This window comes from Colletotrichum chrysophilum (assembly GCF_026319265.1).
Source record: "Colletotrichum chrysophilum strain AFK26 chromosome Unknown scaffold_25, whole genome shotgun sequence".
Lineage (NCBI taxonomy): Eukaryota > Fungi > Ascomycota > Sordariomycetes > Glomerellales > Glomerellaceae > Colletotrichum > Colletotrichum chrysophilum.
Window position 1 is genome coordinate 93,692 of NW_026517312.1, and position 26,454 is coordinate 120,145.

The following is a 26,454-nucleotide window of genomic DNA, read 5'->3' on the forward strand; positions in this document are numbered from 1 at the left end:
TGTGTGTTGTTGTGTGTGTGTGTGTGTGTGTGAGTATATGGGAGAGAGAGATAGATCGGGAGGTGAGGTCAGAAAGCCAATGCTATGCTGGCAGGGGTCTTTCTTGTAGTCGAAAGTCCTCACTGTCTGTCGTCTCCCAGACAGTCAGTGGTGCCTGTGATGCAGCGGGAGCCTGTGTCGGTGGTGGCAGGCGGAGGAAGATAAGCGGGGATGGTGGTGGTTTGGTGGAGGGGTAGGCGCCGTGCAATTCGCCTAACGAGCGATGATTGACACCAACACAACTGTAAGGTGGTTGCCCGTGCTGTCTCGGCCGTCGGGTTTGGCAACGAGCAGAGACAGAAAGACCCAGTTTAAAACCCCGTGGAGGTGAAGGAATCGAGTTGGTGACTCTCGTGAAAAATTTTCGTAAACGGGGATTGTGTGATACGGGTTGCCGTCCTGTTGGTGGCCTTGGGTATGGGAATGCAGGAAATTGGTCCTTGCTTTCTCACGCGTTCCGAGTGGCAAAAAAAGGTCTGGACCGTTGCGCGATGCCGCTGAAGAGATTTTTTGTGTTTGCCCGTTCGTTGGAGAGTCAAGTTTCCCCCGCGCAGACAAGCCAGGTCGGAGCGGGTGCTGGGAGGATTAAGAAGGGGTCGAGAGCAGCCGCAAGTGCAGGGGACGCCTGATGTGGTGTGCCTTATTTCCAATAGCTAAGGCGCCTTGGTGATGGGAACTGATAGATAGCGGCGGGTTTGCCTGGGGGTGTGGATATGGCCTGGTAGGTATTTGACCGAGCTGATAAGTGATGGGTGTGTGTTGTTTGTATGTGTGTGAGTGAGTGAGTGGGTGAGTAGTGTGAGAGCGTGTGTGTGTGAGGATGCGAGCGGTAGCGGGTGCAGCAGCGTGTGGGCGGGCGGCTGATACGCCTTTATGAATGCCCGTACCCAAGGAACAGGTTCCTATCTAATTATCAATTCGGCGAGATGCCGCTGACACAGACGTTGTTCAAGCCCAGGCGGATGAGGTGCTGGGCGGCCGTGGTGGTGCTAGCTAGCCCGTAGGTAGGATGGCCGGATGAGCGCTCTATTTTTGCGAGGGCTAACTCGGCTGAGAGGCTTGTAGCTGACGGTGGTTGATGTTGCCGTGCTAGGTAAGGGTAAGATAGTGAGAGGTTGCAAGCTTGGTGTAAGTCGTAAACAAGCCGGGGGCAAGGCGGGCGTCTGTAGCGCCAAGTTGCACCGTGGTAGTGGTTTCTCGATCCAGGGATGGGCCGTGGCCGGGTGCTTTTTTCGAGATTTAATTAAACAGCGGGTGCAGCAACGAACATGCGCTGGCTGGAAGCACGATGACGACACACGAAAGCGAGAGGAGTGCGGATGCGGGGACCAGGGCTAGCTAGCAGCGAGAGAGAAAAAGGAAGCTAGGGAAGTTGAGGTAAGGCGAAGTGGTTTGCGGTTTACTTTGCGGATGTCGATGTGGATTGGGATGTCGGTCTGGTCCCGTCGTCGTTGATGTTCGGCGGTGGGTTTAAGCCAAGGGTCGGAGTGAGAGTCGGAGTGAGAGTCGGAGTGAGAAGCGGAGGGCGTAGTCGGAGTTTGTTGGAGCAGAGCACGAATTGGTCAGGTATGTGTGCCTCGAGTGAGACGATTAAGAGAGAGAGGAAAGGAAGAGAGTGAGGTGGTGAGAGAGAGAAGAATGAGAATGAGAATGATGACTGATGACCGAGATACCTCGTAGTCCGAACTGATACGGGAAAACGCGAAAGAGAGGCTCTGGAAGCGGACGGGAGGGCTCGGGAATTATTTGTAGTGCTGCAGGACGATCTGCTTTTGTATCAAAGCTGTTGCTGCTTTCTCTCGGGGTCTCTGGGGATGGATGGAGCCGCTTGACGAGTGTGACTCTTTCCGTTGTCGTGCTACTAGAGTGCAGCTACTGCTACGGATACTATGGAGGTACTCTGCTCACTCCCTTGGAGATGGGTATTTTTTTCCCTTTCCCTTTCTCGCTGTCTGTCCCCTGGACCTTGGACCCAGGCAAGAGCCCGGTTGAGAGAAAGGTACATTGCCCGCAAAAAGAGTACCTCGGATTGACGCAAGGACGAGCAGGGCCGTGGGTTCGCCGAAAACGGAGATGTCGGGGTGCGGACGGGCCTTCAGCCAATCGACTCTGCACAGCGCCGCCGATTCGTCCGTCGTCTCAACTTTGCTCATGACAGACGGCCAATTTTTTTATTATTATTTTTTTTATTATTTTTTTTTTATTTTTATTTTTTTTTAAATTTTTTTTTGCTCTGCGCAGAGAGAGAGAGAGAGCACTGTGCTGCCAGAGGCAAAGTCACAAGTGCAGAAACGCGCAATTTTAGTCGCCGCCGCAAAGGTAGCATGCTGCCAGAGACAACAGGGCACACTGCAGATACCCTGATGACCTTCCCTCTTTCCATTTCAAATTATCCTTTGACCTGTTGTTCAAGTTGTTCAGAAAGCGCGCGTGTGCGTTTGGTAGGCTGTGGCCCTGTCTCTCCAATGTCTTCATTGTCCAGTTCCTCGCCAAGCAGAAAAAGTTCCTGCTCCCAAGCGGCGGTGGACGAATTGGAGAAAAGCAAGGGCCCCCGAGAGGAATGAATGGCTGCGGGTTTGTCTCTCGCATACGTGAGACCGGAGAATAATGTCTAGCCCAAAGGTATTCTTCTTTACGTCTGTGTGGTTAAACGCGATGTGCGAGTGTCTTTTTTCGTATGCAGACTAATTTGGTTGGGAATTCTTTGATCCTCGTTTGGTCTTTGAAATTTTTATTTTTTTTTACTCCTTCCTCTCCTTCCTTCACCGACTTATTGACGTGTCGAGGAATGCGGCTCACTAGCGAGAAATCTCTGACTTTTTTTTCCTTCCCTCCTGTCTCCTCTCAGATCGAGATTTCAAGATCGGGGTCCGAGGCTTATATCGCAATTCGCCCCCAGAGCTCAGGTCATCACGGGGATTGTGTTTGTTCTCTCTGCAGTGGGCAGGATGCGAGGCAGGCAGGTCAGGTCAGGTCAGGCAGGTACCTCTCTGCTCTCGATCCCTCTGGCGCAGTTGCGAGGTTGCGCGTGGACGGGGGAAGCCTGTCTTTCGAAAGGCTCCGTTGGGTAATCCGGACCCCCTGTCGGCGAGGTGGGTGAGCTTGCTTCACTGGAGAGAGAAAGAGAGAAGTGGTCTGGTTTCTCTTGCGGCGGAGACGCAGAGTGGACTGGCGGGGACCACGTCCAAGGGCTGGCTAGGCGCTTTCGGGCTAGGGCAGAATGGCCAAGCAGGGCTTTTAATAGTGCCAAAATATGGGGAAGCGAGAGGGAAATCAGAGGTGATGCACGATGCTGCCGAACGAGTCTGGGGACGGGTAGCATCACAAGAGTACTTCCAGCGACTACCTACGACGACCCGGAGTACCTCTGTACCTTTCCCACCTCAGGCTGTAGGGTACGTACTCAGGGTCAGGGCCGGAGCAGAGTCCTCTGGCGGTCAACGGTGAATGGTGAATTCAAGCCTGCGATTACGAATCTAGCCACGACCCCTCCATCATTACATGATCGAAACTAGAATGTCAGGTACGGACACAGAATGCAGCGGCATGCAGGACGGGGTACAGTACCTTGCTTGCTCCCTCTGGTCCCTCCAGTCTGACAGGGCAATGGCGAAAAGGCCCTGAGATCAAGGTCAGGTCACCGAGGGGGTGGGAGGGCTTGAGGGCATCTGTTGGACAGCAGAGCGCAGACAAAAAGCCAAGGTGTGAGGTGAGGTGTGGCCAGGTGACTGGCCTTGCGAAGGACTAGACTGTGTGGGAAGCAAGCTAAGGTACCTAAGGTACGCAGTAAGGTAACCAGTCTCCCCCCAGGCCTGACGCGAGCCGAGGGGGCTCAGTTGCCATTGCGATGCATCATTTTCGCAATTCTGTCATCAGCTCACTCCATCACTAGCTAACTCTCTCACCCACGGCCACGGCTCCCCGTGCTGCAATGTGGTAGGTGGGTGGCGGCCGGAGTGCACGCCGACGGGCAGAGGTAAGGTAGGTAGCTTTGGCTGCATGGACGACTGACTTGTTGCATCACAGAAGGCACCTTATTAGCTAAGATGTGCAAGTAGGGACAACCTAGAAGTTTGGGTCGTTTCCTTGCTGGAGCTCTGAGCTGGTAGACCGTAGAAGCCGTCCCATCCCCATCCCCCATCCTGCATCCCGGCCATTGCACTCCAAGCGCCTTATGTAAGTCGAAACCTCTACGGCCTCGCTGTCGGCTCCCTCAGACACTACATGTACCGGCCCGGCTGACGACGAGCCAAGCGGTACATCAAACATTGAAGACACGGCTTCCGTCCAAAATCCTTGGATGAAAAACACCCGACAGATGACGAGTGGGCAGCAGAGAACAAGCACTTGATGCGGTGGAGATGGAACGGAAGGGGACATTGTGACCATGCCCGCGCCGCGCGCCCATCATCGATCGTGATCATATGTTGGGGACTCCATCCGCATGAACACTGCGACTTTTCAGACCCTGGCGACGGCCAGTCGGCTTCGCGCAGCTGGATGCAAGGTGCCTTGCTGCGTACCCCGTATTATGGAGAGATGGAAGCCGTCCCGTGTGCATAAGGAAGGAACCAGGGAAGAAGAAAAAATCTAACAACACACACGCACATGAACGTGAGAGGTACCTTGCATCGGTACCGTCAAATCTTCTCTAACTTTCCATCGCTTGAGCGGCATGGCATAGCATATGGCATGGTATGGTACATACGTAGTGTCTCAACTCAAAAAGCCAAGGCAGAGACGGTACAGCATCTTGCCAGCTGCTTCATTGGGACTGGCCGCCACCGCGTCGTTCCATGAGGCATTTGAGCCTTTTTTTTTTTTTTTTTGCATTTTTTCAACCGCTAAACTGGCATCTTTTTGCACAGCCCGCATGTTTCTCAAATGCCTTGACTCTATCCGAGGTTTTTTTTTTTGTTTTTTTTTTTTTCCCTTCCAGATGACTCAGGAGTGCAAATTGAACGCCCGCAAACAATGGGTACTGGGCGGCACTTACAAGAGTAGCGCGTTATGTAATATCAGCCGGCCCGAGGCAGGTTGCGATAATAGCCCTCAAAAAGACTCAGAGGGATGATGCAATTGCGAAAGGGAAAAAACCCGCCGTGACGCAGTTCCAATTTTTTCAGTTTAGGCACGTCCCTGGATGTTGCAGTTCTCGTCAAAGGGCAACAACAGACGGGACGCCAAACAGTCCCCGTCACTCTATTATCAGCCCATGGCGGGTCCTCTGACTCCTTCTTGCCTTAGTAAGTTGGGTGTGGGAATGGGCAGGTACAAACGAGGACCCAGAGACAACGACACTGCAGCTTGTGTGTGACCCGGCAGAGAGAGAAAGAGAATTTCTGGAGACTCTGGAGACTCAACTCCCACAAGCCCGGGCTGGAGAGGGTCCCGCTGCTATGCTACAGCGCCGTGTTCCCCGAACCCAGCCGTGTTTGGCTGCTGCCGCGGTGTCTGTTGCAAAAGTCAGTCGCAAACGCAGAAGGACCCCATATTATTTGGTTGTTCGTTCACCACTTCATAGTGCTCTTCTCACATTCACATCACCCCATCCACTCTCTTGAGCACGTTTCCCCACGAAGGGGCCCCCGAAAGAGCTGCTGCGGCTTGGTTGGACAAACGCACAGAGTTCAAAACAACTCCACAAAAGGCGGTCAACTGGAGGGAACTAGACCTCTGACCGACAGCTTCCCACAAGCAAGTCTCAGGCCTTGGTTGGGGGCCATCTTTTCTCAGGAGTCAGGACTCTCAGGAGGACCTTCAGGAGAGAGAGCCACCGGAAGCCCGGTCGTCCAAGGCTTGCCTCCATTCACATGGAGGATCGTCCCCACAGCGGGAATGGATGTACCCTACAGAGGCCCTGAGTCCCCTGGAGGCGTCATGCTTCCCGAACGGCGCTGCAAGCTTGGGCGGTCCGGCGCTCATCGTCCAGGCCTCTTTGAGTTTGTTTGGCGACACCGACCTGGGGTCCCGTGGAAGATCCCCATTTGTCTGGTCTGGTCGTCGTCCCTCACTCCGTCGCCCGCAACACAACCAGGACGAGACTCCGTTTTTCCCAGAACAACGCACAAAGACTGCAACGCTCCGCCAAACAATGGAATCCACTGCATGCCACAACCAGACAGGGCACGGGCAGAAAAACAGATGAAATGTGGAAAAGGGTAGCAGGACTGAGCAATGGACGAATGAGAAGAAGGCAAGGAGAAGTTTGGAAGGGAACTCAATGACACGGCACCGCAGTCCAGAGCCCCAAAATGCGCCCCGCCTGTTTCCTTCCCTCCCGGTCCCGTTTCTGCCAGGGCTTCAAGGACCTTGTCTGGACTTCGTCTACGCAGTACGGACACCTCCAGTAGGCGCCACAAGTACCTGAGGTACCTTGGGCTGGTGGGAAGGTACCTCTGCTTTGGTACAGCCAAACCACCTACCACAACCGCCGCTTCATCCACGTTGAGACGTAACGACATGGACGATACCTTCCGTCGCAACACACGTGTTTGCATCGTGTACGGCCAGAGGCAACTGAGTACGCCCCATTACCCAATTCAATTTTTTCTTCTTCTTCTCGGGCAGTTACGGTAACACCCACAGCATTGATGCGCGTTTCGTTTCCCTTTGTTCCCTTCCTGTGGTTCGTATAGCGGGGCGATCCCAGGCGCAGGCTCGTCCGGCGAGGGAGCCGACGGAAAATTTTCTTTCTCTCTGTTGTAACCCGGAGCTGCACGCTGCAAGTTGTATTGCGAGAAGCTCCAAGGTCCAGAAATTCTTTGGCTAGGAACCACGGGAACCAGCACATGGGCATGGGGTAGTGCTCGCCTTGGGGGGTTGAGCTGCTGTTCTGATCGTCGTAAGTTTTTGGTTTTCTCATCCTATTGCCTTTTTCCCTGTCTCCCGTCTGCCCGTGTGAAGAAGAAAACCCCTACCTAGCAGATGGAGATCCGATTATTCAACATGTTTGGGACGTGTCCATCGAGGTTGGAGACGTCGAGACTACATTGGCTGATGAGAATGTCGAATCCGCCGTCTAATATGTCTTGAATATGGCTCTGCAACAGTACAGGTTACCACCAGCCCACATCAGTTGTAACGGCCTATGCCGGTACATTGTTTGTCGTGAAAGTACATGGCAACATCACGTACATGGCTTCGTGACGACGGGCAACAACAAGAAACGTGCTCATGCACAGCGAAAGCACAATTGACTAAGCAGCACCGCTTCCCACCCGGGCAATCCGCTAGATGGCGATCCCCCGGCCCAGACCCAACGCACCGCCGGACCCAGGCCAAGACCCTACCCATTGGAAGGCCGCACCCCCATGTACCGTGTCGGTCGTCACACCAGTAGACCGTTCAATTATTCACACCGTCAGATGCGAAGCCATCGTAACGGACGGGGGGATCATTGTGTCGCGTTGATCAATTGTTCTCTCCAGCTGGTGGTGCTCATCGCTGTCTCACCCCCTTTCGATGCGGGGTCGTCTTCTCGATCGCAACTGCCGTTCTAGCCATGTTTCCCAGGGTACCCAATGGCATCTGAGTGTCCCATCACATCCTTCTGGACCACCATCTATCATCTCCCCCTCACAACTAAAGACGACGGCCAGATACGACGCTACACGACTCACAACCGCAAGTCTGGGCCGCTGGGCTGCGCTGATGGCTTCACCGGCGCAACGTGGACGGTGCTTGGGCTCGGCCGAATCCAGCAAAGACATGTCGTCTGACGCCGCGTCCTTCAACCGCCCGGGATCCTTCTTCTCTGCCATAAACAACCTGGCAACTGGATGTCGCCATATCGCTGTCTGCTATCGACGTGATCAACTACCCAATTGAGTTGGCAAGCTCTATGCAACCGGCTGCTGTCGTGCAATCAACGAGAGGTCCCTTCCGCTGCCACTTTCCCCTCCTAGACATGATCGCATATCTCGCGACATGCGATTCAAGCCAGCTGCGTCGACACACCACCACTGAGACTCTCGCATTCCCGCGACTGGCTCGATACGGGCAGCTCCTGCTCGTGGGCGAGAGGGGGTTGCAATTTAGTCGAGGGACGGTTGCGTGTCGTCTTGTCTCTGCCTGACGCTCGCAACCCCGCGTAGGCGCGCTGGGCCAGACAAGTCGGCGGTTGACAAGTCGCATGGATAGGAACTCAACCCACCCCGTCCGCCGTCTCTACACCACGCAAGACCGGGCATACATATGCGCTCAATTAAACCACAACCTGCAACTCCGCTTGGGGGTCCACCCCTTCTCGGCCTGCACTCAATGTTATCAGAGTTATCAGAGTTGATTGACGACGCAATCAAGAGAAAGGATGCCGTCTGGGCCTCCGTCTCCCGCCAGCCTGGCAAGGGAGGGTTACGTCGATGCATCCGAGTCTCGAGAGGGAATCTGGACGCGGTAAAATCCACATTTTGCCGTCCGAGGCAGCGAGATTGACAACTGCACACCACGCTCCAATCGACTTGCCGCCTCGGTATGCCATTCCGGCTCACGGCGGCAGCCTTTGCGATATGCGCGCCATTCTCCCTCTCCCAGCTGGCATCCCACGTCTTCAGCACACCCGTGCCCCTCGCAAAAGAAAGGCCATCCCGTGTCTCGGTCCCGATAGTGCCCCAATCCATGCGAGGCGGGTTTTCAAGCGCCGCCATCAAGGTGAGTCGAGGAGGTCACAACTCCACGAGCCTCATTCACCTCGCGCGTCACCTTGCGAGCTCACCACGCACGACGTCGGCCGAGCGCCTCGGTCAAGACAGTAGACCAATTCTGGTCTTGGTTCTGCTCACGGACCATGGCAGAAGGCTCGCCATTGGTTGTTGTACGGGCCAGCAACTGACGACATCTCGCTTACAGCCTCAGAACAATGAAAATACTCACCAGCAAGACACAACAAGCGCAATACAGCCTCTGGCTCACCAACGTGCTGGATCTCAATCTCCCGCTGGCGACCCAATTGCCTTCGACTATCATCCCACGCCTCTTCTTTGGAAGCGACCCAAGAGATGGACAGCTGGGTCGGATACTTTCGGGACCAGCCCATGCGGTTGTGGTGTGGGTACCTCTCGACGAACATGCAGGCCCTTTGAACGCCGTCTTGGATCGTGAACTTCTCATGCAAGATAACGACATCCGGGACCTCTGAGAGCTTCTAAACTGCGTCTACTTGTTTCACAACCAGTTTTCTCTGCTGCCGTTCCCTGAAAGCCAATTCGTCCATAACGTAAATTAGGACCGGCGAAGAGGTGTGCGGATATGCAGCAGCAAGAGTCCGCTCGAGGCGGAGGGGAAGAGACGACCACCAACCAACGGCGCCACACCTCACGGAAGTCGGATATCCCACCTGCGATGCAACGAGACAAAATGGGCGACCCGGAAACTGCCTCTCTCCCTGGCCCCCGGCCCAACCAACCTATCCCGTCTTTGAAGAAGCTTCAAACCATGGGCTGCGCCTTTCTTAACCGTCTGCAGGTACTAGGGCCGAAGAATGGCTCGGGATGGCCTCGGCATGAACGCGGGACGGCCACGATCTCTGGTTCGCGCACGAGAAATACGCCCATCGGCCTCTCCTGCCTGTTCTTCTTATCTATGGAGTCAGACACGGGAACGCGGACGAACCGCAACTGCAAAGTCGTCCGCGTCTTGCCCCCCTGTCGAGAGCATGGGTGGTTGCGAAGTGGGAGTGGGCAACCAGCAGCAGCAGCAGCAGCAAGCAGACGATCCTCAAGCCGCTATGCCTCTTTCAACCCGTCTGGGGTCCATCCATATCTGAATATCGTGGGAACGTGGGGACCCTGATTGCCCAAAGGTCTTTGTTTGACAACGACTTTTGGCAAAGAGCCAGAGCAGAAAACCCATGCTCGGTGTGATGGCTCTTTTCGCCGATTTTTGAAATTATCCCCAGTGATGCTGCATGTTGGCGTCAGCCGCCAACATCCCTCGGCCTTCGTTATCCCGCAATCCCCCCCGCCCACGTCGTTGACTGCGGCCTGCAGTCTGCGTACGGCGACCCTCTTGCCTGCTCCCCGGGAACCACAAAGACGAAGACGTCGTCGTCGTCGCCGTTGGGCCACGTCCGCTCGGCGCCTTTCCCATGTGGCATACCGCATACGCCTGCGGGCCTGGACCACGCAGCGGGTGCGGTTGGTCCCCTTGAGGTAAGGTGAACTCCAGTCCTTGATCCCCTAGCAATGGTCCCGAGCACACTTCCCTTCCGGTCTCGCTCTGCGAAGACCGGCGAGCGATATCGGGTTGGCTTCTCTCAGGTTCATTTCCACGAGAGAAAGACACGCATTGTGTAACGGACATCCTCGGTGCCGAGGGTTTGATTCAGAACCTCGGGTCGTACGGCGGTATTATCGCCTATAATTTTCACCGTAAGTTTTTTTTTGATGTACCCGCCCGCGTGTCTCTGATCTTGCCAAAATGTCGTCGAGTTTTGACTCACAAACTGCGGCGATCACTCTACGCAGCCCCTGCAATGACGAATCGTGGGGTCGAGGCAGGGACTGGGCAAGAAAGGAAAAATATTAGGTAGAGCAGAAAAGAAAGAACACCCAAGCGTCCAAGACGCAACGCGCCGCCGTGTTCGCATCACTGGATTAGGCGCCGCCCCCCACACCTCAATTGCGAGCACGACATCCACATCATGATCTAGCCCATCCTTTCTTCTTTCTTTAATCTAAAAAACTTTACAAGCAGGGGAGTCGCTGTCAATCTGTTTTGTGGCTTTTTCCCCGGCGATCCGTAAAAGCGAGAGAAACGGCATCGCGGTGTCCGTCTCGTCACGCGACCTCCATATGATGCGATTTCTTCTTGTGTCCCAAAGTCAAATCGCGACCAAGACATTGTGCATTGGCACTCCCATCACGTAAAAAGCGCCAACGGCATCGCAATCGCAATCGCGCGCTTCGCTGGTTACCTCGCTAATGAACGGTGCATTGTGTTACAGTGCGCTCTTGTGACACAGACACCATCACCGATCATCGTGACATTTGGGCAGACGAAGACGTCCTTTGTGAGCCAACGTCACGGAGTCGGTGGGAGGGGACGTAGCCCCATCGGACGCAAGAAAGGCTTGGCTTTCTCGGACCCTGGGTCGTCGCGTCGTCGTCATCCTGGACCCTGATGACCTCAGAGAGAGACCCGGATGGTGTGACTACGCAGGCAACTCTTGCGTCTTGGTCTTGGTGTCAGAGGGTACGTTCAGTATTGCTGTAGATGATCCCTACTTGGTCCATGGTAACTAGTGTGCCGGGAGAGAATGTCCCTACTGTTGAACCATCTTCCCACGTTGACTCATTGATAAAGCAACCGGGACCTTAGGTCCGGAATAGCTTGCTGAAACGTGCATCGATAGGGGCCTCTAACTTCCACGAATATTCCTTCTCAGCCCAAGCGATATGCTCTTCTCCGGGATCTCGTTGAAGGGTCTGCCAATCTGGATCTCTGAAGCCAACACTTGGTCTATGACACATACAGTATAGGGGAACGCACCGCCTATCCTACTTCCTCGAGACAGTACCAGCGCGTACACTTATATGATGAAGCAGTAGAGCCGTTGTCAAAGCGGCCTCGATCCGCAAGAGATCATGGAAGACGGTGCTAGATACAGGATTGGGATACCATTCTTGTCCCTGATAGTATTGTTCAAATGATGACATCCGACTCCTGAAGTGTAACCGAGTCTCGTAGTATTGTGAGAGATCGCTGGATATGAGCTTCAAAGCTACGGGAAAGAGTTCACCATCCTCTCCAAGGAACAGGAGTGGCGGAAAGTATGTATTGAAACCTCGCATTACCTCCCCATCAGTTATCACACTGCGCCCTTGACGCCCCCAATCCCAGTCGCCTCATCCAAACTCCGAGTGGAATCTTTTCGTAAAAACAAAGGAAAGAGAAACAGCAGCAGGCTCAAATACTTTGTAGGACTGACTTCGTGACAATAAACACATTTGACCCAAGTCACGCATGCTCTCGCTAATGTACCCAAATATACATCGTCAAAGGCCCTTTTCACCTGTTATAGAATGTTTGGTGCCTCGAATTCCCACCACCCGCCCGATCATCATCCCGGTCCGCGCTCAGCTCCTGCGGCGACCCGGGCAACTCCGCTGGTGGCGTCGGTTGGACCTCCACCGGAGGCGTGGGATGCGCCGCCGGTGATTTTCGGTCTCCCATCGGCGGCGTATACACCGGAGGGGTCCCGTGCTGGCTACCCGGATGGCTTCCGGACGCGACTTGAACCATGCTCACCTGCGGCACCCACATGTTCCCATTGGCGTCGATTTGTACTTGGTTCGACAAGGTCACCGGGTCTGGAAAGTAGGCTTGTTGCGGGGGGTAGGTTACCGAGGACGAGCGCGTCATCGAGGAGCCTGCTGCTGTCGTCGCACCGGAATGGTGCCCCCCTGAGGGCGGCGGTGGGGGAGAAAGAGCTGTTGTGACTGCTGGAGACTCGGACGGGAGTTCGACGGGCGGTCCCATGTAAGGCGGGACCGTTTGTGCGGATTGCGGCGGCGGAGGGGAGTGCGGTGGTGGTGTGAAAGGGGAGGGGTGGTAAGGAGGTGAGTATGGCGATGCCGCTGGGCTCAGGTGCGTTGCCGGTGGGGACCAAGCTTCAGACATGCTTTGTGTCTGCGTATGGAATGGTTGGCCTGAGCTCGAGTTGGGAGGGTTGTGATATTGCTGGCTACGGCGGCGACGAATGAGGCAGAAGCAGGCCAAGCCGAGCAGGATGATGACGGCGGCAGCTCCGACTGCGATGCCGACGATCGCACCGGTAGAGAGGGACGAGCCACTGGATGGAGCGGATGTAGCAGAGACCATGCGGGTGGGTGTCCTGAGCGTGATTTCGGCTTGGTCGGCCAACATGAGGCCCAGGTCTGCGGTATTCCAGCCGGCTGCGGGAGATGTCTTTGTTGCGCCGCCATTGCCGTTGCCGCCTATCACGGCAATGACTTCATCTGGAACCGAGTATGTCGTCTTATTCGGGGAGTAGAGCTCCCAGATGCTCTTGTTCTTGTTCTGTTTGCCAAGGTCGACGTTGTGTGTCCCCCATTGCACGGGGTAGTCACAGTCGTTGGATGAAGGGAAGGTTCCGCCGATGATGATCATTTGCGCGCGGCCTGGAACGATGTTGCAGGACAGAGAATGGTGAGGGTTCGAGCCTGTGCCGTTTGTGGAAGGGAACATCTTGACCCATGTGAATGTTGGGAGGGAGAGAACGTAGACGTCGTCGTAGCCTGCGCCAAGGACTCCTGGGACCGTTGCTCCGCCGTACATGTAGCTTTGAACATGTTAGTGATGGACATTAGAGGAGGAAGGAAAGAAAGAGCCTCACATGTTGTAGGAGGATTGGTCCGCCGACCATGTGACGCCTGCGCAGAAACGCCGTCTCATCTCGGGGATCTGTCCTGTCGCCTTTTGCGTGTACCATCTGCTGCTCAGGATGTCGTACATGAAGATTGTGTCCATCGGCTGACCCTCCCCTGTTCCGTTCGTATTGAAATCCTGAATGCCGCCAAAGTAGACCAGCATCCCGCCGCCTCCAGCAGGTATGTAATGCAGACTTCCTTCAGCGCGGCGGACGTTGTCTGGGCCAGTATTGTTCGACCAGCTGTTCGTGTCCATGGTGTACTTGACGAGCCCGTTAGTAGCAACTGGTGGACCTGTTCCCCATCCCGCGACGGAGGCGTTGCTAAGCCAGCCGCCATAGTAGTACGCTTCACCCCTCGTGTCGACAGACACACCAGCTCCGTAGCTGACTTTTGAAATGGGAATGCCGGACCGTGGTGTGCCGTATGATGTCCAATAGTTATTGATGATATCATACGACCACAGATTGAATGGGGATGGGGGTTCGGCATTGTGCTCGCCGCCAAACAGATAGAGACGCTTGTTGACACCATCGGCCCATAGGCCACCGCCATTGGTGTTGGGGATTGTTCCGTTCTTTGAGAGGTTCGCAAATAATGGCGGCATACCCACATTGGGGGCTGACTGGGAGAGGTCTTGATAGAGGAGCCATGGATCTGAATGGTGTTAGCGAGACTTCTTGAACTATGCAATCTTTTTAGGTTGAACTATCAGCGACGGTAGGTGGACGTACTTGAGTAGTTACTCGGATTCTCGTTTATGTTCCAGTTAATGAGCCCCCCATCGATGTACAGTTTGCTGTCTACAACAGCTGTCTGGTGCCCGAATCGACGACAGAAATTGTTGACGGGATCTTGTTGTCCGATGGCCGGTGCCACGAGTAACAGAACGGACGCACATAGCATAGACGTCTTTGATCGGACCCCTAACACTCCTCCATCCCGGGCTGTCGATCCCTCCCGGTCTGGGAACGGGCCCATTGTGAAAATATGCAGTTATTTGGCGTCCAGTCGGCAGTTCAAAGTACGGGGTGTATCGAACGCACGGCAGGCAAGGGAGGAAAGTAAGTGGGGATCAATAGGAAACGAATAGTCGAGAAGAAGATGAATTGTTCTGCGGACCAGAGAAGTACGGCTCGTGGATAGCGTATTACTTCTGCAAACTAGAAAGGAAAGATCGTCTGGTAGGAGCGAGCAATGCAATGCTGCGCGGAGATGAACGTGGTTCAAGGGAGAAATGTGACGAGGAACACGACCAAGGTTGAAGACGCAGAAGGATTGCAAACCTCCAGAAAATAACGGAACTGCCCACGAAAGGAGTTCAGGCTAGGTCTGCCCAGAGATATGATCCAGCTCGGAGACAAAGAATTGAATGGGGAACAAGAGAGTGCGCAGGCTTGGCAAGCTAGGAGTGCCAGTCAACCCCGCGACCAGAAGGCATGAAGCCAGACCGGATCCAGACGGGCGGCGGCTCGGCTGCAGCCAGAGGCTGACCAGATGTGAACGGGCGAGACAGCTGGAATTCTAGCCCGGGACACCATGCCTCTATCGATGTAGCTTGCTTTGCCACGTTTGGTACTCTGGTTGTCTGGTTGTGAGTGAACCTGACTCCCGGGTCAAGTGGGGGATGGGGAGGCGCCTTGAATGTCAAGCAGGACAAGGCCTAGATCGAGATGATCATCGACTCCGATGATTGTAGTTTTCCTATTATGAGGATCAATAGCTCGTCCAATATTTGAGTACCAGGGGTTTCCGAGCCCAATGCCAACGCCCAAACATGCCGCGAAGGCAGACGAACAACGTTTGAGACAACTTGCGGTGAAGCAGCTGCTAAGCAGGCACGTAGATGGGATTTCATGGCTTGCGCTGCAGCTGCGTCAGCCTCCCGGGAGACTCAGGTGCCAAAAAAAATGAAGTGGTAGCAAATCACACAAACGGGAAGTCCGTGGAGGCTTAAACACGAACGCGGCCTTAACGCTGTGTCTAGAGAAAAGGCGGCTCAAGCTAGAGCTTGTGAACGGTACGTACGAGGTCCAATTGGAGAAGTGGTCTGGAGAGTCCCGCTTCAGCTCACTGGAGCAAAGTTCCGGATGGGATGGAGTTCGGGCAGCCACATGGCACTAGATCCTGCATCCGGCAATGGGTGTGGCAGGGCTGAGGCCGACGGCTCAAAGAGGAGGCGCGACTTCGCTTGTTGGCTGGGTGAGATAGTAGTTCACGACGCGGGCGGGAGCCGTTGGAAGGATAGAGCAGTAGCAACCACTTTCGACTAATTAGCGGGATGGCAGGGCTCTGACGCCGAACAGTTGGGTCCGAACTTTGGAGTTGAAGTTTCCATTCAGTGGCCAAGGAAAGATTTCCACCGAAACGCGCGGTTTCGTTCTTCCCATTGATGTCTATCTCTTCTAAGGGTAGCGCACCCTCGACTCATCGGTTGTTCTGGAGCTCTATTGATTTGCATGATCCGTATTCCAGCAAAGGTTGGAATTGCATCTCGACGACTGCCTTGATAAGATCTGACAAGGGGTTCAGCCATTTGTCCCTTTGCGATAGACTGTCCTTGCTATCGTCTCTTTCACTGTCCGCTTCGACTATCCATGTCGACCATGTCTTGTGGCAGAGGTCTGACTGTTGCTAATAGTTCCTGGTAGACATCGTTCAGCTCCTGCTCGTCGGGCTTCTTCTCGACTATTTTCCGGAAACACGGTTTCGTCTTGTCGGGATTTCCTTTCTTTGGAGCCCCAGTCAAGATGCGAAAGATCTTGAATTTCCAGGTTCTGAGATTCAACCGGGGGCCTTCAAAGCTTTGCAGGTCTGAGCCGACGCCAGATTTCTCTTGTGATTCTCTTAATAGTACCTCCTTTTGGAGGATGCGCATTACTTCAGTGATAACGACTGGCTCAACACCGTACCGATGGCTGAAGGCGTGTTCGATGTAGTTCTGCAACCCCCAGAGCTTGAAGGCTCCAGCGCAAAGCCTCAGACCCTCGTGGCAAAGCGGGAGACCCATTGGATAGCCGTGCAACTCGCAGCGAGCGTTGAAGCTGTTGATGATGGGCAGCAATTCGATGGGGCGCTCCAAACGACAAAGCGCATCTGATATAACCGTTGCAATAGCGGTGGCGTTATTTGCGATTGTCTCATGACTTTGACCAGACGTTAGGAATCTCGAGAGTAAACGCTGAAACTCTCTGGCATTGTTTGGTTCCTCTAAAAGTCGTGAAAGCTCTTCAGCGCCCAGTCGCCATGGACGGGCGTTGTGCTTTCGGTGGATGAGCCACTCTAGAAGGCGCTCGTCGTCTTCACAGACGGATAAGGGAATGCCATTTTTGTCGACAACTTCGAGTTGAACACTGTCAACGTCTTGGGTCTCGCGCCCTGAGTGTTTGGGGGCTCCCTGAAGAGCAGCAGCCATGATATCGAGATCCGTGACACGCCATGGTTGCCAGGACTTGCTTTGAATGATCTCGAGCTTCTTCTTGGCGTCCTTATAGTCGGCCTCAAGTTTGTCGATGCGCTTCCCCATGGCATCCTTCCTTGGATCTGACTTCCATTTTGCAGTCTGGGCCACTTCTTCGGCCTTGTCATACGGTCGCGTGTAATTGCTCTCGTAGCTGTCCAGGTCCAAAACCGCCTCTGTGAGCTCAAAAGGCTTCCACCATGGTCCTGGTGTAGGGGTGCTGCGTTTTCTCAGGTGAATCCTTGGTCGTGTCCTTTTCGTGAGATGAGCAGTAGAATGAAACGGAGCTGCCGCGGCAGGAAATGAAGTTGTGCGGCGAAGGCCTTGGATGCCACTCGCACATCTCAGAGGGGGCATAGCTGGCGCGCTTGGCTAGCTCATTGGGTGCTCCGAGCCTAGGTCAGTTTTGGGGATGAAGCTTTTCAAGGACACGCGATGTCGCTTGAAAAATCGTCTGATTCTGGGAGCCGCATACTACCGAGGGCGCGTCTAGGTGCTGAGGGGAGACTGGACGCAGGGGGTGTTGGGGCGCGACAGGGATGGCCCGCCCGCGGAGCCGCGGGTGCTTTCTCGCAGGTCCCGTTGTGGCCTCCCCCCATACGATCCACAGCGGGTGGGGCTATCTGTTGTTCCGGTTGAAGCACAGCCACAAACAGTGCACCGCACCAGCCACATACTTTGAAGGCTGGAGATTTTTCGGAGGAGCGTCACGGCTCTCGTCACCTGGCGCACTTCAGTTCTCCAGTGACATCCCGTCTCCAACCAAGACCCCAGCGAATTTCCACCATTTGCGATCAGCAGCATAACCACGACTTTCCCGATCACGTTTTCATAACCATAAATATGCCTCCTGCCGCTAAGAAGAGAAAGACCGAGCCCAAGGCCACCGCCAAAGAGGAAATCAAGGAAAACGCGCCGGCAAAACCTGCCGCTACCGAAAAGCCTGATGCTGAGGAATCTACCGCAACAAACACAGAAGCCGAAGTCTCAGAATCATCCGCATCAAACGATGCTGTGTCAAAGGCACAAGATCGCATGGCGCGCTTCAAAGCCCTCAAAGCCCGCGCCAAGAGCTCCTCCGACCAAAATTTCAAAGAAGCGACGCTCGAGTCCCAACGCCTCGCTACAGACCCCAGCCAACTGGCTGCTATCCACCGCAAGCAGGCCATAGCCTCGCACAAGCTTCTCAAGGCCGATGTCGAGGACGCCGGTGGTGACTTTGAGCGCAAGCGCGCGTGGGACTGGACCATCGACGAGAGCGAGAAGTGGGACAAGCGCGTGAAGAAGAAGGAGGCGCACCGCGACAACAATGCGTTCCAGGATTACACTGCCGAGAGCAACAAGATTTACAAGCGGCAGCTCAGGAATATCGCGCCGGATATGGAAAAGTACGAGAAGGACAAGATGGCCGCCATCGAGCGCGCGGCGGCGTCTGGTGGACTCGACATCGTCGAGACGGAAGACGGAGAGCTCATCGCGGTGGACAAGGACGGGTCTTTCTATTCAACTGCCGACTCTACAACATTCACACAAAGCAAGCCCGACAAGGCTGCCATTGACCGACTTGTGGAAGACCTCAGGAGAGCTGAGGAGAACCGATTGAAGAAGAGGAAGGACCGCATGGCACAAAACGGCGACGACGGCGACGTCACATACATCAACGAGAAGAACAAGCAGTTCAACCAGAAGCTGGCACGCTTCTACAACAAGTACACTGCGGAGATTAGGGACAGTTTCGAGAGAGGAACCATGATTTAAGAGCCGGATGTTGAATTAATGGGAGTAAAGGCGCGCGGGGAGCCTTACGGCCTCTTTGGGGAATGATACAGTCTATGACAACTTTTAGAATACATGACATGCCCTAGAGCATGGTTTTTCTCCATCCCTTGTTCGCCAGCTCCTCGAGCTCAGGCACTTCGATAGGCCCCTGAACCTTGGTGTCATCCAGTGCCTCTACGACTGCCTCTGCCACGGACTCCACGGGCAAAGGCTTCACACCGCTTGCACCCATGAAGCTGCCCAACACGCCTCCAGTCAGCTTGTTGAACAGAGCACCAGCGCCCGTCATGGCAGCTAGAGGCAGTGTGAACTTTCTCGAGCTGTCGTACATGAAGGGCGGCCTGGGGAAGATACCACGCATGCGCGGGAATTCGCTGGCAATTGTGCTTTCTGCCTCGCGCTTGGTGGTGATGTACCTCGCCGGTAGTACAGGCGCACCTCCGGCGGCAGAGATGTAGACAAATGCTTTCACGTTCTCGGCGTTTGACTGCTTGGCCAGGGCAATTGCGCTGTCGCGGTTCATGACCTCGTAGGTGAATTGGTCCTTGGGGTTTGTGGGTTTGAGGTCAGCGCCCTCGGGGCCTTTGAGGGGGTCGACGCCGCGGTCCTTGACGGGCGCGAAAGCCTTTTGGAGACCGGAGATGGGTGACTCCTGGCCGGAGACGACTCCCTTGTAGTCGGCCTCGAGGAGAATGCCCATGCTGTGGACGACGAAGTCGGCGCCCTTAAGGAGCGGTGCATATGTTGCGGGGCGGAGCATATCAGCACGCTCCCACGAGACCTTGTGTGCCCATTGAGGAGGGGCTGTTGATGAGGTCACTGCCTGCCACTTGGGTTCACCTGAGCGGCTGCGGAACGATGTTAGAGAAGATGATCAGCTGGATGAAGCCCTATGGGAGGATGTACCTGATTGACGTGACATCCCAGCCTCTCGCAACGGCATACTTGCAGATCCTTGACCCGAGGAAGCCGTTTCCTCCGCAGACCACGAGCTTCTTGGTGACGGCTGATGTGGACATGGTCGTAGTGTGAGAAGGTATGAGCGGTCGACCAATTGAGGGGAAATTGGAAGAGATCACGAGCGAACAGAGCTGGATGAAAGCCAATTGCTGTTGATTAAGATTGAACCCCGAATTCGGCGTTAGTGTACCAACAATCGCATGCCAGTTTCTTCCGAGAGTGGTTCGATGCCGTTCCGGACGCGGTGCAAAGTCATGAAATCATCACCCGCCCCGAAGCTCCCCCAGCTCTCCATTGAAATCTTCCAGGGTCTTGACGCAGGCGTGCGCTTACAGGGGTGCGCAGCTATATTGGAGCTTGTCATTGGCCAGACCCGATTCGCGTTGGCTGCGCCGTCCACTGTGCCTGAGCTTGGAATATTCCATGGGACGGACGAACCGACCTAGAAGAAATGCACCAGACACATCAGACCAATGAGTGTATACTGAGATGTTCGAAGCATCACGAAAGAAAGATCTCAATACTTCGTCCAGACGCTTCTTTAACTATTATCACTTTGTAGAAAGTCATTGACCGGTTCTCAATTCCAGTGGAGACTCGTCTATGACCTCATAACCAGCGCTGGATGCCAAGCTTAGTGTAGAAATTGAGTACCTCTCCAGATTGTACTCAAGTTCTGTCCTTCGGGCGGTCAGTAATTTCAACCTTTCACTTTGTGCATTCTGCGTTTCTTGTGGGTTAGTTCCCTGTAAATGCATTTGTAGATGTATATCACACGCCTTCAGAAGGTCGCAGAAGCACACAGGAAATGTAGTAAAAAACAGGCGGACTCATGAAAACAGCCAAAATTCGGTTCGAACAAACCTGCGAACGCCATTGCCTTTTGCACAACACCCTTATTTCCTGACTTGCCGCTGGATGAAAGACGGCGTCGCGTCAGAGTTTCCTAGACTCGGCAACAGATTCGATGGGGAAAGAGCGAGGGGTGATATTTCTGGCCCACTTTAAAGTTGCGCACCTGTAAGGCTACCTGAAGGTACTCTTACCTTGTCTTTCTTCGCCTTGGGGCGCGACTGCAGAAACCATCCTTGCGACAACTCATTTTCCACCATGTACATCTTCGAACACCAACTTTAACGACAACGATTGTCTTAATACTGTATCGTCACACAAGACATATCAATCCATCCGAGTATTCCGCAAAAAACCGCAAAGATGGCGCCGCCCAGCAGCCTCGGTAAACGCGTCAAGGGCACCCAGATCAAGCGTTCCTTCATCTACGGAACCACTGCCCGACCCTTCGATCCCGAGCGCAATCCGAAGCCAGAGGGCGTCCCTGACGACCACACCCACTCGTGGGAGGTCTTTGTAAAGGGTATTGACGACACAGACATTACCTACTGGCTTAGAAGAGTCCAGTTCAAGTTACATGAGTCCATCCCCAACCACGTGCGGAGTGCGATCCCCCCTTCGCCTTTCCTACTAGGCTGCGAACCTTGCTAACCTCAACGAAGTGATCGACGGCGAACCCGGAAAACCCTTCATCATCCATGAGACCGGATGGGGAGAATTCGAGATCACAATTAAGATGTACTACGTGACCGAGTCCGGCGAGAAGCCCCAAACTCTGTACCACAATCTCCGCTTGCACCCCTTCGGTAGGACCGATGCCGAGAAGGAACAGATGGCCCGCCAGAACAATGGTGAGATTACCGCGTGGAACTACGAAGAGCAGCTCTTCAATGAGCCTTACGAAGCCTTCTACGAGATCCTTACCTCTGGAGCTACTCCAAAGGGCCATCCTGTTGGGAAGGGCGGCAAGGGGAAGAACAAGCCGATTCCTCCTCTGCCTGAGAAGACGTCTAACGTACAAGTTTCCTGGGAGCGGAGTTCCCTTCTGCCCGCGGTAAATAAGCCAGGACAGCCCTTCAGTCTCGAGACGGAGCAGATCGAGGTTAAGAAACTCGCAGAGGCCAAGGCCAAGGTCCAGAAGATGGCCGAGAAACAGCTCGAGATTCTTAAGGAGAGGGAAGCATTACTTGCCAAGCTCAAAGCCGAGAACGCTGCTGCTGCGAGCAGCTAGAAGCCGCCCAGCGCAAAAAACAAGGGGCTCTTTAGGAAACGACGCAAGACCGACGAAGCCCAACGAAAGCAAGACGAAAAGAAGGTACAGGAAGCGAAGCAAAATCTGCGGAAGATTCTCGACTCCTAGATTGAAGCTGTTGCTGCCGCAGTGGACAGCAATATCCTGTGCCCGCAGTTCGATTACTCTGTGGCACTCGCGTCTTGCGGCGACAGCGAGGCTGACCCGTGGGAGTTAGGCGTCCTTGACGTGGCCCAGAACTTCGTACTCGACAGTATTCATGACTATGCGGCAGCCCGTTGGCCTCATGGGCTGAAGAGACATTTATATCTTGAAGCACTATTGGACGAGCATCAACAAGGATGTGCCCGTTTCGGGAAGAAAATACTTGACAGCAAAATCCGGCGGATGCTGGACAGTGCGGTTGACCACGAGGAGCAGGGCGACCACCATCTGCCACGGGGTGAAACCTCCGAGCAGCAGCCTATCGCAGCAGAAATGTCACAATCTCTTACACCTGAGACCGTAAAATATTTACGGACGGTGTCATCTCAAGCTCTGTCATATATGAGAAGTTGCAGCAGCCAGCATGACAACAGAAGTCAAATCCGACTCTTGACAGCACATGATGTGCCTGGGCCTTCTGCAACGCGTCATTTTCCGTATCCTGCGCACTCGAACATCGAACGACGTCGTCCTGAGGTTCGTACATCGCCGTTGAAGCGATGCATCTCAATGGAAGACGTCGAGTTGTCGAACAAAAAGGCAAAGATCGAGTAGTTGTCACAGGATGAGCATATAAATAGGCTCGGCTTAGCTTGTCGATGCTTAATGGTGTGGCGAATCAAGGTGTATCGATAGCATGCTTCACAGACGCAATTGAGAAAACAGTACTATGCTTAGAAGATGGGAGTTTGATTCTTCCGACATGTCTAACTGACATGCCTTTCGCCATGGGTCTCTCTCTGTCGAGCCAGGCTTTCGCGCAAAAAAAGATACTCAATGTCTGTCCACAGATTCCGTCTGACCCCCTTTTCCCCGCTCTTTCGAATGATATCAATGTGATTTCCTCTCCTGGTCTGCAGCAGCGGCTCCTTCCTGCTATTGTTCCACCTCCTCTCTCTGTCTATCCGTCTTCCGCGGACGTGACTCTGTGCATATAATTCCATGACAAAAGAAAAGGGTGTAAAGTTTGGTATGTATGCGTACGCGCCTTTTCGAGGACGTCGCTAAAAATGGGCTGATGATGCCGTGATAAGGTAGTAGCAGCAGCCGTAAAGTTTGGTGTGTCTCTAAAAGACTGCCGTTCGTCATGTCATCAGTTCAGTCGTGGTTGGTGGCCCCCCGAATCCCAACCCAAAGAATCCAAAAAGCGCAAAACAAATTCGACGATGAGGGGGGGAGCCGTGGTTTCTCCAATCTTTGATTTCCCCGTCGTCGACAAGACAAACATTCTTTTTTTTATGATCCCCTCCCTTCTCCTGTCGAACGCCATGCGGATATACACATTAACACTAAAGCAATCAATGGTTTGGCAGAGCCTTTTGTGTTGTCTCCGCTTGAAAAAAAAGGGGAAAAAGAGAAAAGCTCCCCAAACGCCTTGCGAGGAGAAGTCGATGGGACAGACGATAAGGAAAATGCTAAATCCAGCAGAGTGGATGGGTAGGTGGTGATCTTTGTACGGTCGTACGTTATGTTCACCTGCTATGCGCAGGTCTGTTGTTTAGGTTGAGGCTTCGTAGGCCGGAGGGGGAACATCCTCCCTCTCGTCCCACATGTCTTGCTGCTGACGGTTCTTCTCGTCGTAGACACGGCGAGCAATCTCTCCAGCCATCTTCATGATCCAAGCCTGCTCGTAAACAGTCGAGTTCTCGCCAGCAGCGCCCTTCTCATTGGGATAAGTCCGAGCCTTGTCGGCTGGCTGTTGGGCCGTCGGAGTAGTCTCCACATTGAGGGCGCTATCGAGTTTGATAGGCGCACTGGGAGCCTCGGTGGGCGGAGCGTAGAAGTTGGGCTGCAAAGGAGGCCGGGAGTGGAGTTGGGGTCTCTCGACGGGGCTGAAGCGGACCTTGCTCGGCGTGGAATTGGCCAGCTCTGCCAGGGCCTCCTCCTGTTCAGGATCCTCCGCAATGGAGCAGGAAGTGAGGGGTTCGGTCGAAGGGCCTGCCACGGAAGCAGAATCAGACGCTATATCCGAGTAAGTGTCGCTTGCCTCTGGTGTGGACACCTCGCTGTGGGTGCGACGGAGGTTGACGACTCTGTTCTTCTTCTTCCGGCCCGCATACGATTTCGATCTAATGCCAGCTCCCAGAGACAGTCCGGTGGTCGCCGAGTTAAGGCTCACCATGGACGGCCGGGATGGCAGGTGACCGTGAGCTGCGCTACCTGTGTCAGAGAATGTGTACGTGGTCGACGTCCCAGCGAACGAGTTCGTCTTGGATAAGCTAGGGGTCGCGGTTGGCGGGGTACTGTTTGGTTCAGACGCTGCAGGTCTGGTCCAAGCCCTGAAAACTACATCGCGGATACCCGGCGTGAAGAGGGAGCAGGTGCGATGAGAGTCGTTCAATGCAGCTAGTCTCAGCAGGTTCTTCTGCGAGAAAAGTGATTGGACCTCTGGGCCGCCCTCTAACGATAGTGACGACACGTCGTTCGCATCGAGCAGGTTGCCATTCGCGTCCACGGGGTCTAATGGGGGGCTAGCCAAGGGGTCCACTACGGTCTCATCAGTGTTCTCCTTGGACGCATCCTCGTCCTTTGGTACTGCATCGGGGCACCATAGGCGGAGAGACAGGCGGTGAATGATGGCGGGGAGCTCGTCCATCATCAGATTCCTCAATTGGGCCTCGATAGTCCGCTGCAGATAATCGCGCACAAACTGGATCGAATCAAAGGTCGAGGAGACCTTAAGCGATTCTAGCGGGTCATTCCGGAAAACCAGGGTGAGCCCCTTCGTCCTGGAAAACACCAAGATGATGAAAGCCGAGAGCTTGATCTCGGACAAGGTGATTGACAGCGGGATTGTTAACCCCGATGCCGCCGCCAATGGCTGGGGCGATGTGAAGCTTGGCTTAGAAGATAGGTAGGTATTCAGTGGATTTGCCTGTTTGTTGATATATTAGCTACTGCTATGACGCACGTTCCATTTTGGTAGGTCCGTAGAGAGGTTAAGGACGCGCATCCCAGCAAGGTAATTTCAGCATCAATGCAAGGACGCGGGTAGGGACGAAATATTTGATGAGTAAAAAACAAACACCGGGATGTCTGGGGTAAGTGCCGAGGGATAGGCGAGAGAAAGTTGGGCAGTCTAGTAACCGAGCTCATTGACGATGGTTTTGGGAGCAGCGTCATTGAGTCTCGGCTATGTAGTCGTTGGCGGGGCTCGCGCTCATTCCAAGCACTGGCATGGGAATGGCATCGCGATTGAAAATGCTCGATGCAACGAAGTCGCGCTGGAACGGGGATGCGTCGGGGTTGGATTTGTGCATGTTCGTCGGGTTGCGGCATTGGTGAAGTCATTGCCGCAGCCGCGGCACCGAGCTTCGCCTCCAAAGCTGCGGGTGCAGGGAAGGCGGGAGGAAAAAAGCCACCAGAAAAAAAAAATCGGCATACCTGAACCCGGGTCTTCAACGTCAGGAAGGCGTCGCCAGAATAGCACATTTTGAATATTCCTCGGAATCTATCCTCCGCAATGTCGCCAATCTCAAGAATCTCCAGCTCGGGGGGCACGGAGCCCAGGTTGAACTCGGTAACGAGGATGTCATCGACGATAATCGGCGGCTTTGGAGACTTGTTCAGGGCAGTTGTGAGCATCTCGCGGGCGCGCTGATAGAACTCGGCGTCGGCCGTCAGCGGCGACCAGTTGAAGTTGAAGGCCATGTTGAAATGGCGTTAACTGCAGCCAACCATCGAAGGGTGATTTGGTGTAGGCCGTTCGGCCGGGTAAAAGTAGGACGAAGTCGATCGGAGGGGGTCGCTATGAAATCGGCATTCGACGGAAAGAGCTCTTGAGCTTTGTTCGCAACGGTTTCTCGGGAGGAATAAAGGACGGACTCGTTGAGGAGCAGAGCAATTAGAAGGCGAGAGTCCGGGGAAGACCAGCGGGATAATATGGGGTGAGTGGGAGGAGAAGGAGGGTTGGTTTGGCGAGGAGGCAGGTCTTGATGTAGATCGGGCGAGCTCTGTGTGGTGGTGGTGGTGCGGTGCGTGTGTGCGTTTTCCTCCGAATGACGCTGGTCGGGTGCGCTACGAATACACTATTGTATTCGGGAGCGCCTCCCAAGATCAAGGGAATACTCGGAGGTAAGTGGTGCGGTGCGGGCTTAGCGTGAATTTTTTTTCCCTCCCGCAAAATTTCTGATACTTGGGAAACCGGGTGCTGTGACTGGTCGACTCCTGCAGGTGTCGCGTGCAGGGAGGTCGACTGGGGTGGGGCGACAGAAGCGGTGGGCACCGTCGGCGCCCTGTGTGAGTGGTCGGCGCAACGGCTGCAGCGTGATGGGCGCCCCCAAGCCACGGTTAAGACAGGAGGAAGCCCTTCCAGTTGGTCTTCCAAGTTCCATCGGCGGAGGGGGGATTCACACCTCAGTGTTTGGAGGGGTGTGTTCCACTTAATTACAGTGGTTGCAACCTGCTTGTCTGGCAGCCCGGCTGGCGCGTAGCACTGAGGGCAGGCAGTGTTTACAGGCCCGTCCCTAGGTGCGTTTTTGCTTGTGAGAAGGGCGGTATGAGTAAGGTAGGGGCAAATTGGCCATCATGCAAGTCAC

The 26,454-nt window shown here is 54.4% G+C and overlaps 7 protein-coding genes across 7 annotated transcripts; 2 read left to right on the top strand and 5 right to left on the bottom strand.

Moving 5' to 3' along the window:
* Window positions 1–12,100: 12,100 nt before the first annotated feature.
* Window positions 12,101–14,315, bottom strand: COL26b_004185 (uncharacterized protein; the record flags this gene model as incomplete). The annotated part of the gene is made up of 4 exons (XM_053177066.1): window positions 12,101–12,247; window positions 12,289–13,321; window positions 13,376–14,066; window positions 14,144–14,315. The coding sequence occupies 4 exons, from the start codon at window positions 14,313–14,315 to the stop codon at window positions 12,101–12,103; spliced, it is 2,043 nt and encodes a 680-aa protein (XP_053038902.1).
* Window positions 14,316–15,984: 1,669 nt separating this feature from the next.
* Window positions 15,985–17,226, bottom strand: COL26b_004186 (uncharacterized protein; the record flags this gene model as incomplete). Its single annotated transcript, XM_053177067.1, has 1 exon — window positions 15,985–17,226. The coding sequence occupies one exon, from the start codon at window positions 17,224–17,226 to the stop codon at window positions 15,985–15,987; it is 1,242 nt and encodes a 413-aa protein (XP_053038903.1).
* Window positions 17,227–17,712: 486 nt separating this feature from the next.
* Window positions 17,713–18,627, top strand: SYF2 (pre-mRNA-splicing factor syf2; the record flags this gene model as incomplete). Its single annotated transcript, XM_053177068.1, has 1 exon — window positions 17,713–18,627. One exon carries the CDS (start codon window positions 17,713–17,715, stop codon window positions 18,625–18,627), a length of 915 nt encoding a protein of 304 aa, XP_053038904.1.
* Window positions 18,628–18,730: 103 nt separating this feature from the next.
* COL26b_004188 (uncharacterized protein) lies at window positions 18,731–19,667 on the bottom strand (the record flags this gene model as incomplete). The annotated part of the gene is made up of 2 exons (XM_053177069.1): window positions 18,731–19,496; window positions 19,555–19,667. 2 exons carry the CDS (start codon window positions 19,665–19,667, stop codon window positions 18,731–18,733), a joined length of 879 nt encoding a protein of 292 aa, XP_053038905.1.
* Window positions 19,668–20,823: 1,156 nt separating this feature from the next.
* Window positions 20,824–21,691, top strand: YAF9 (NuA4 histone H4 acetyltransferase complex and the SWR1 complex subunit; the record flags this gene model as incomplete). Its single annotated transcript, XM_053177070.1, has 2 exons — window positions 20,824–21,064; window positions 21,123–21,691. 2 exons carry the CDS (start codon window positions 20,824–20,826, stop codon window positions 21,689–21,691), a joined length of 810 nt encoding a protein of 269 aa, XP_053038906.1.
* A 1,723-nt stretch (window positions 21,692–23,414) lies between these two features.
* Window positions 23,415–24,869, bottom strand: COL26b_004190 (uncharacterized protein; the record flags this gene model as incomplete). Its single annotated transcript, XM_053177071.1, has 2 exons — window positions 23,415–24,737; window positions 24,828–24,869. The coding sequence occupies 2 exons, from the start codon at window positions 24,867–24,869 to the stop codon at window positions 23,415–23,417; spliced, it is 1,365 nt and encodes a 454-aa protein (XP_053038907.1).
* Window positions 24,870–25,035: 166 nt separating this feature from the next.
* Window positions 25,036–25,567, bottom strand: MDM34 (ERMES complex subunit; the record flags this gene model as incomplete). Its single annotated transcript, XM_053177072.1, has 2 exons — window positions 25,036–25,140; window positions 25,301–25,567. 2 exons carry the CDS (start codon window positions 25,565–25,567, stop codon window positions 25,036–25,038), a joined length of 372 nt encoding a protein of 123 aa, XP_053038908.1.
* Window positions 25,568–26,454: the final 887 nt, after the last annotated feature.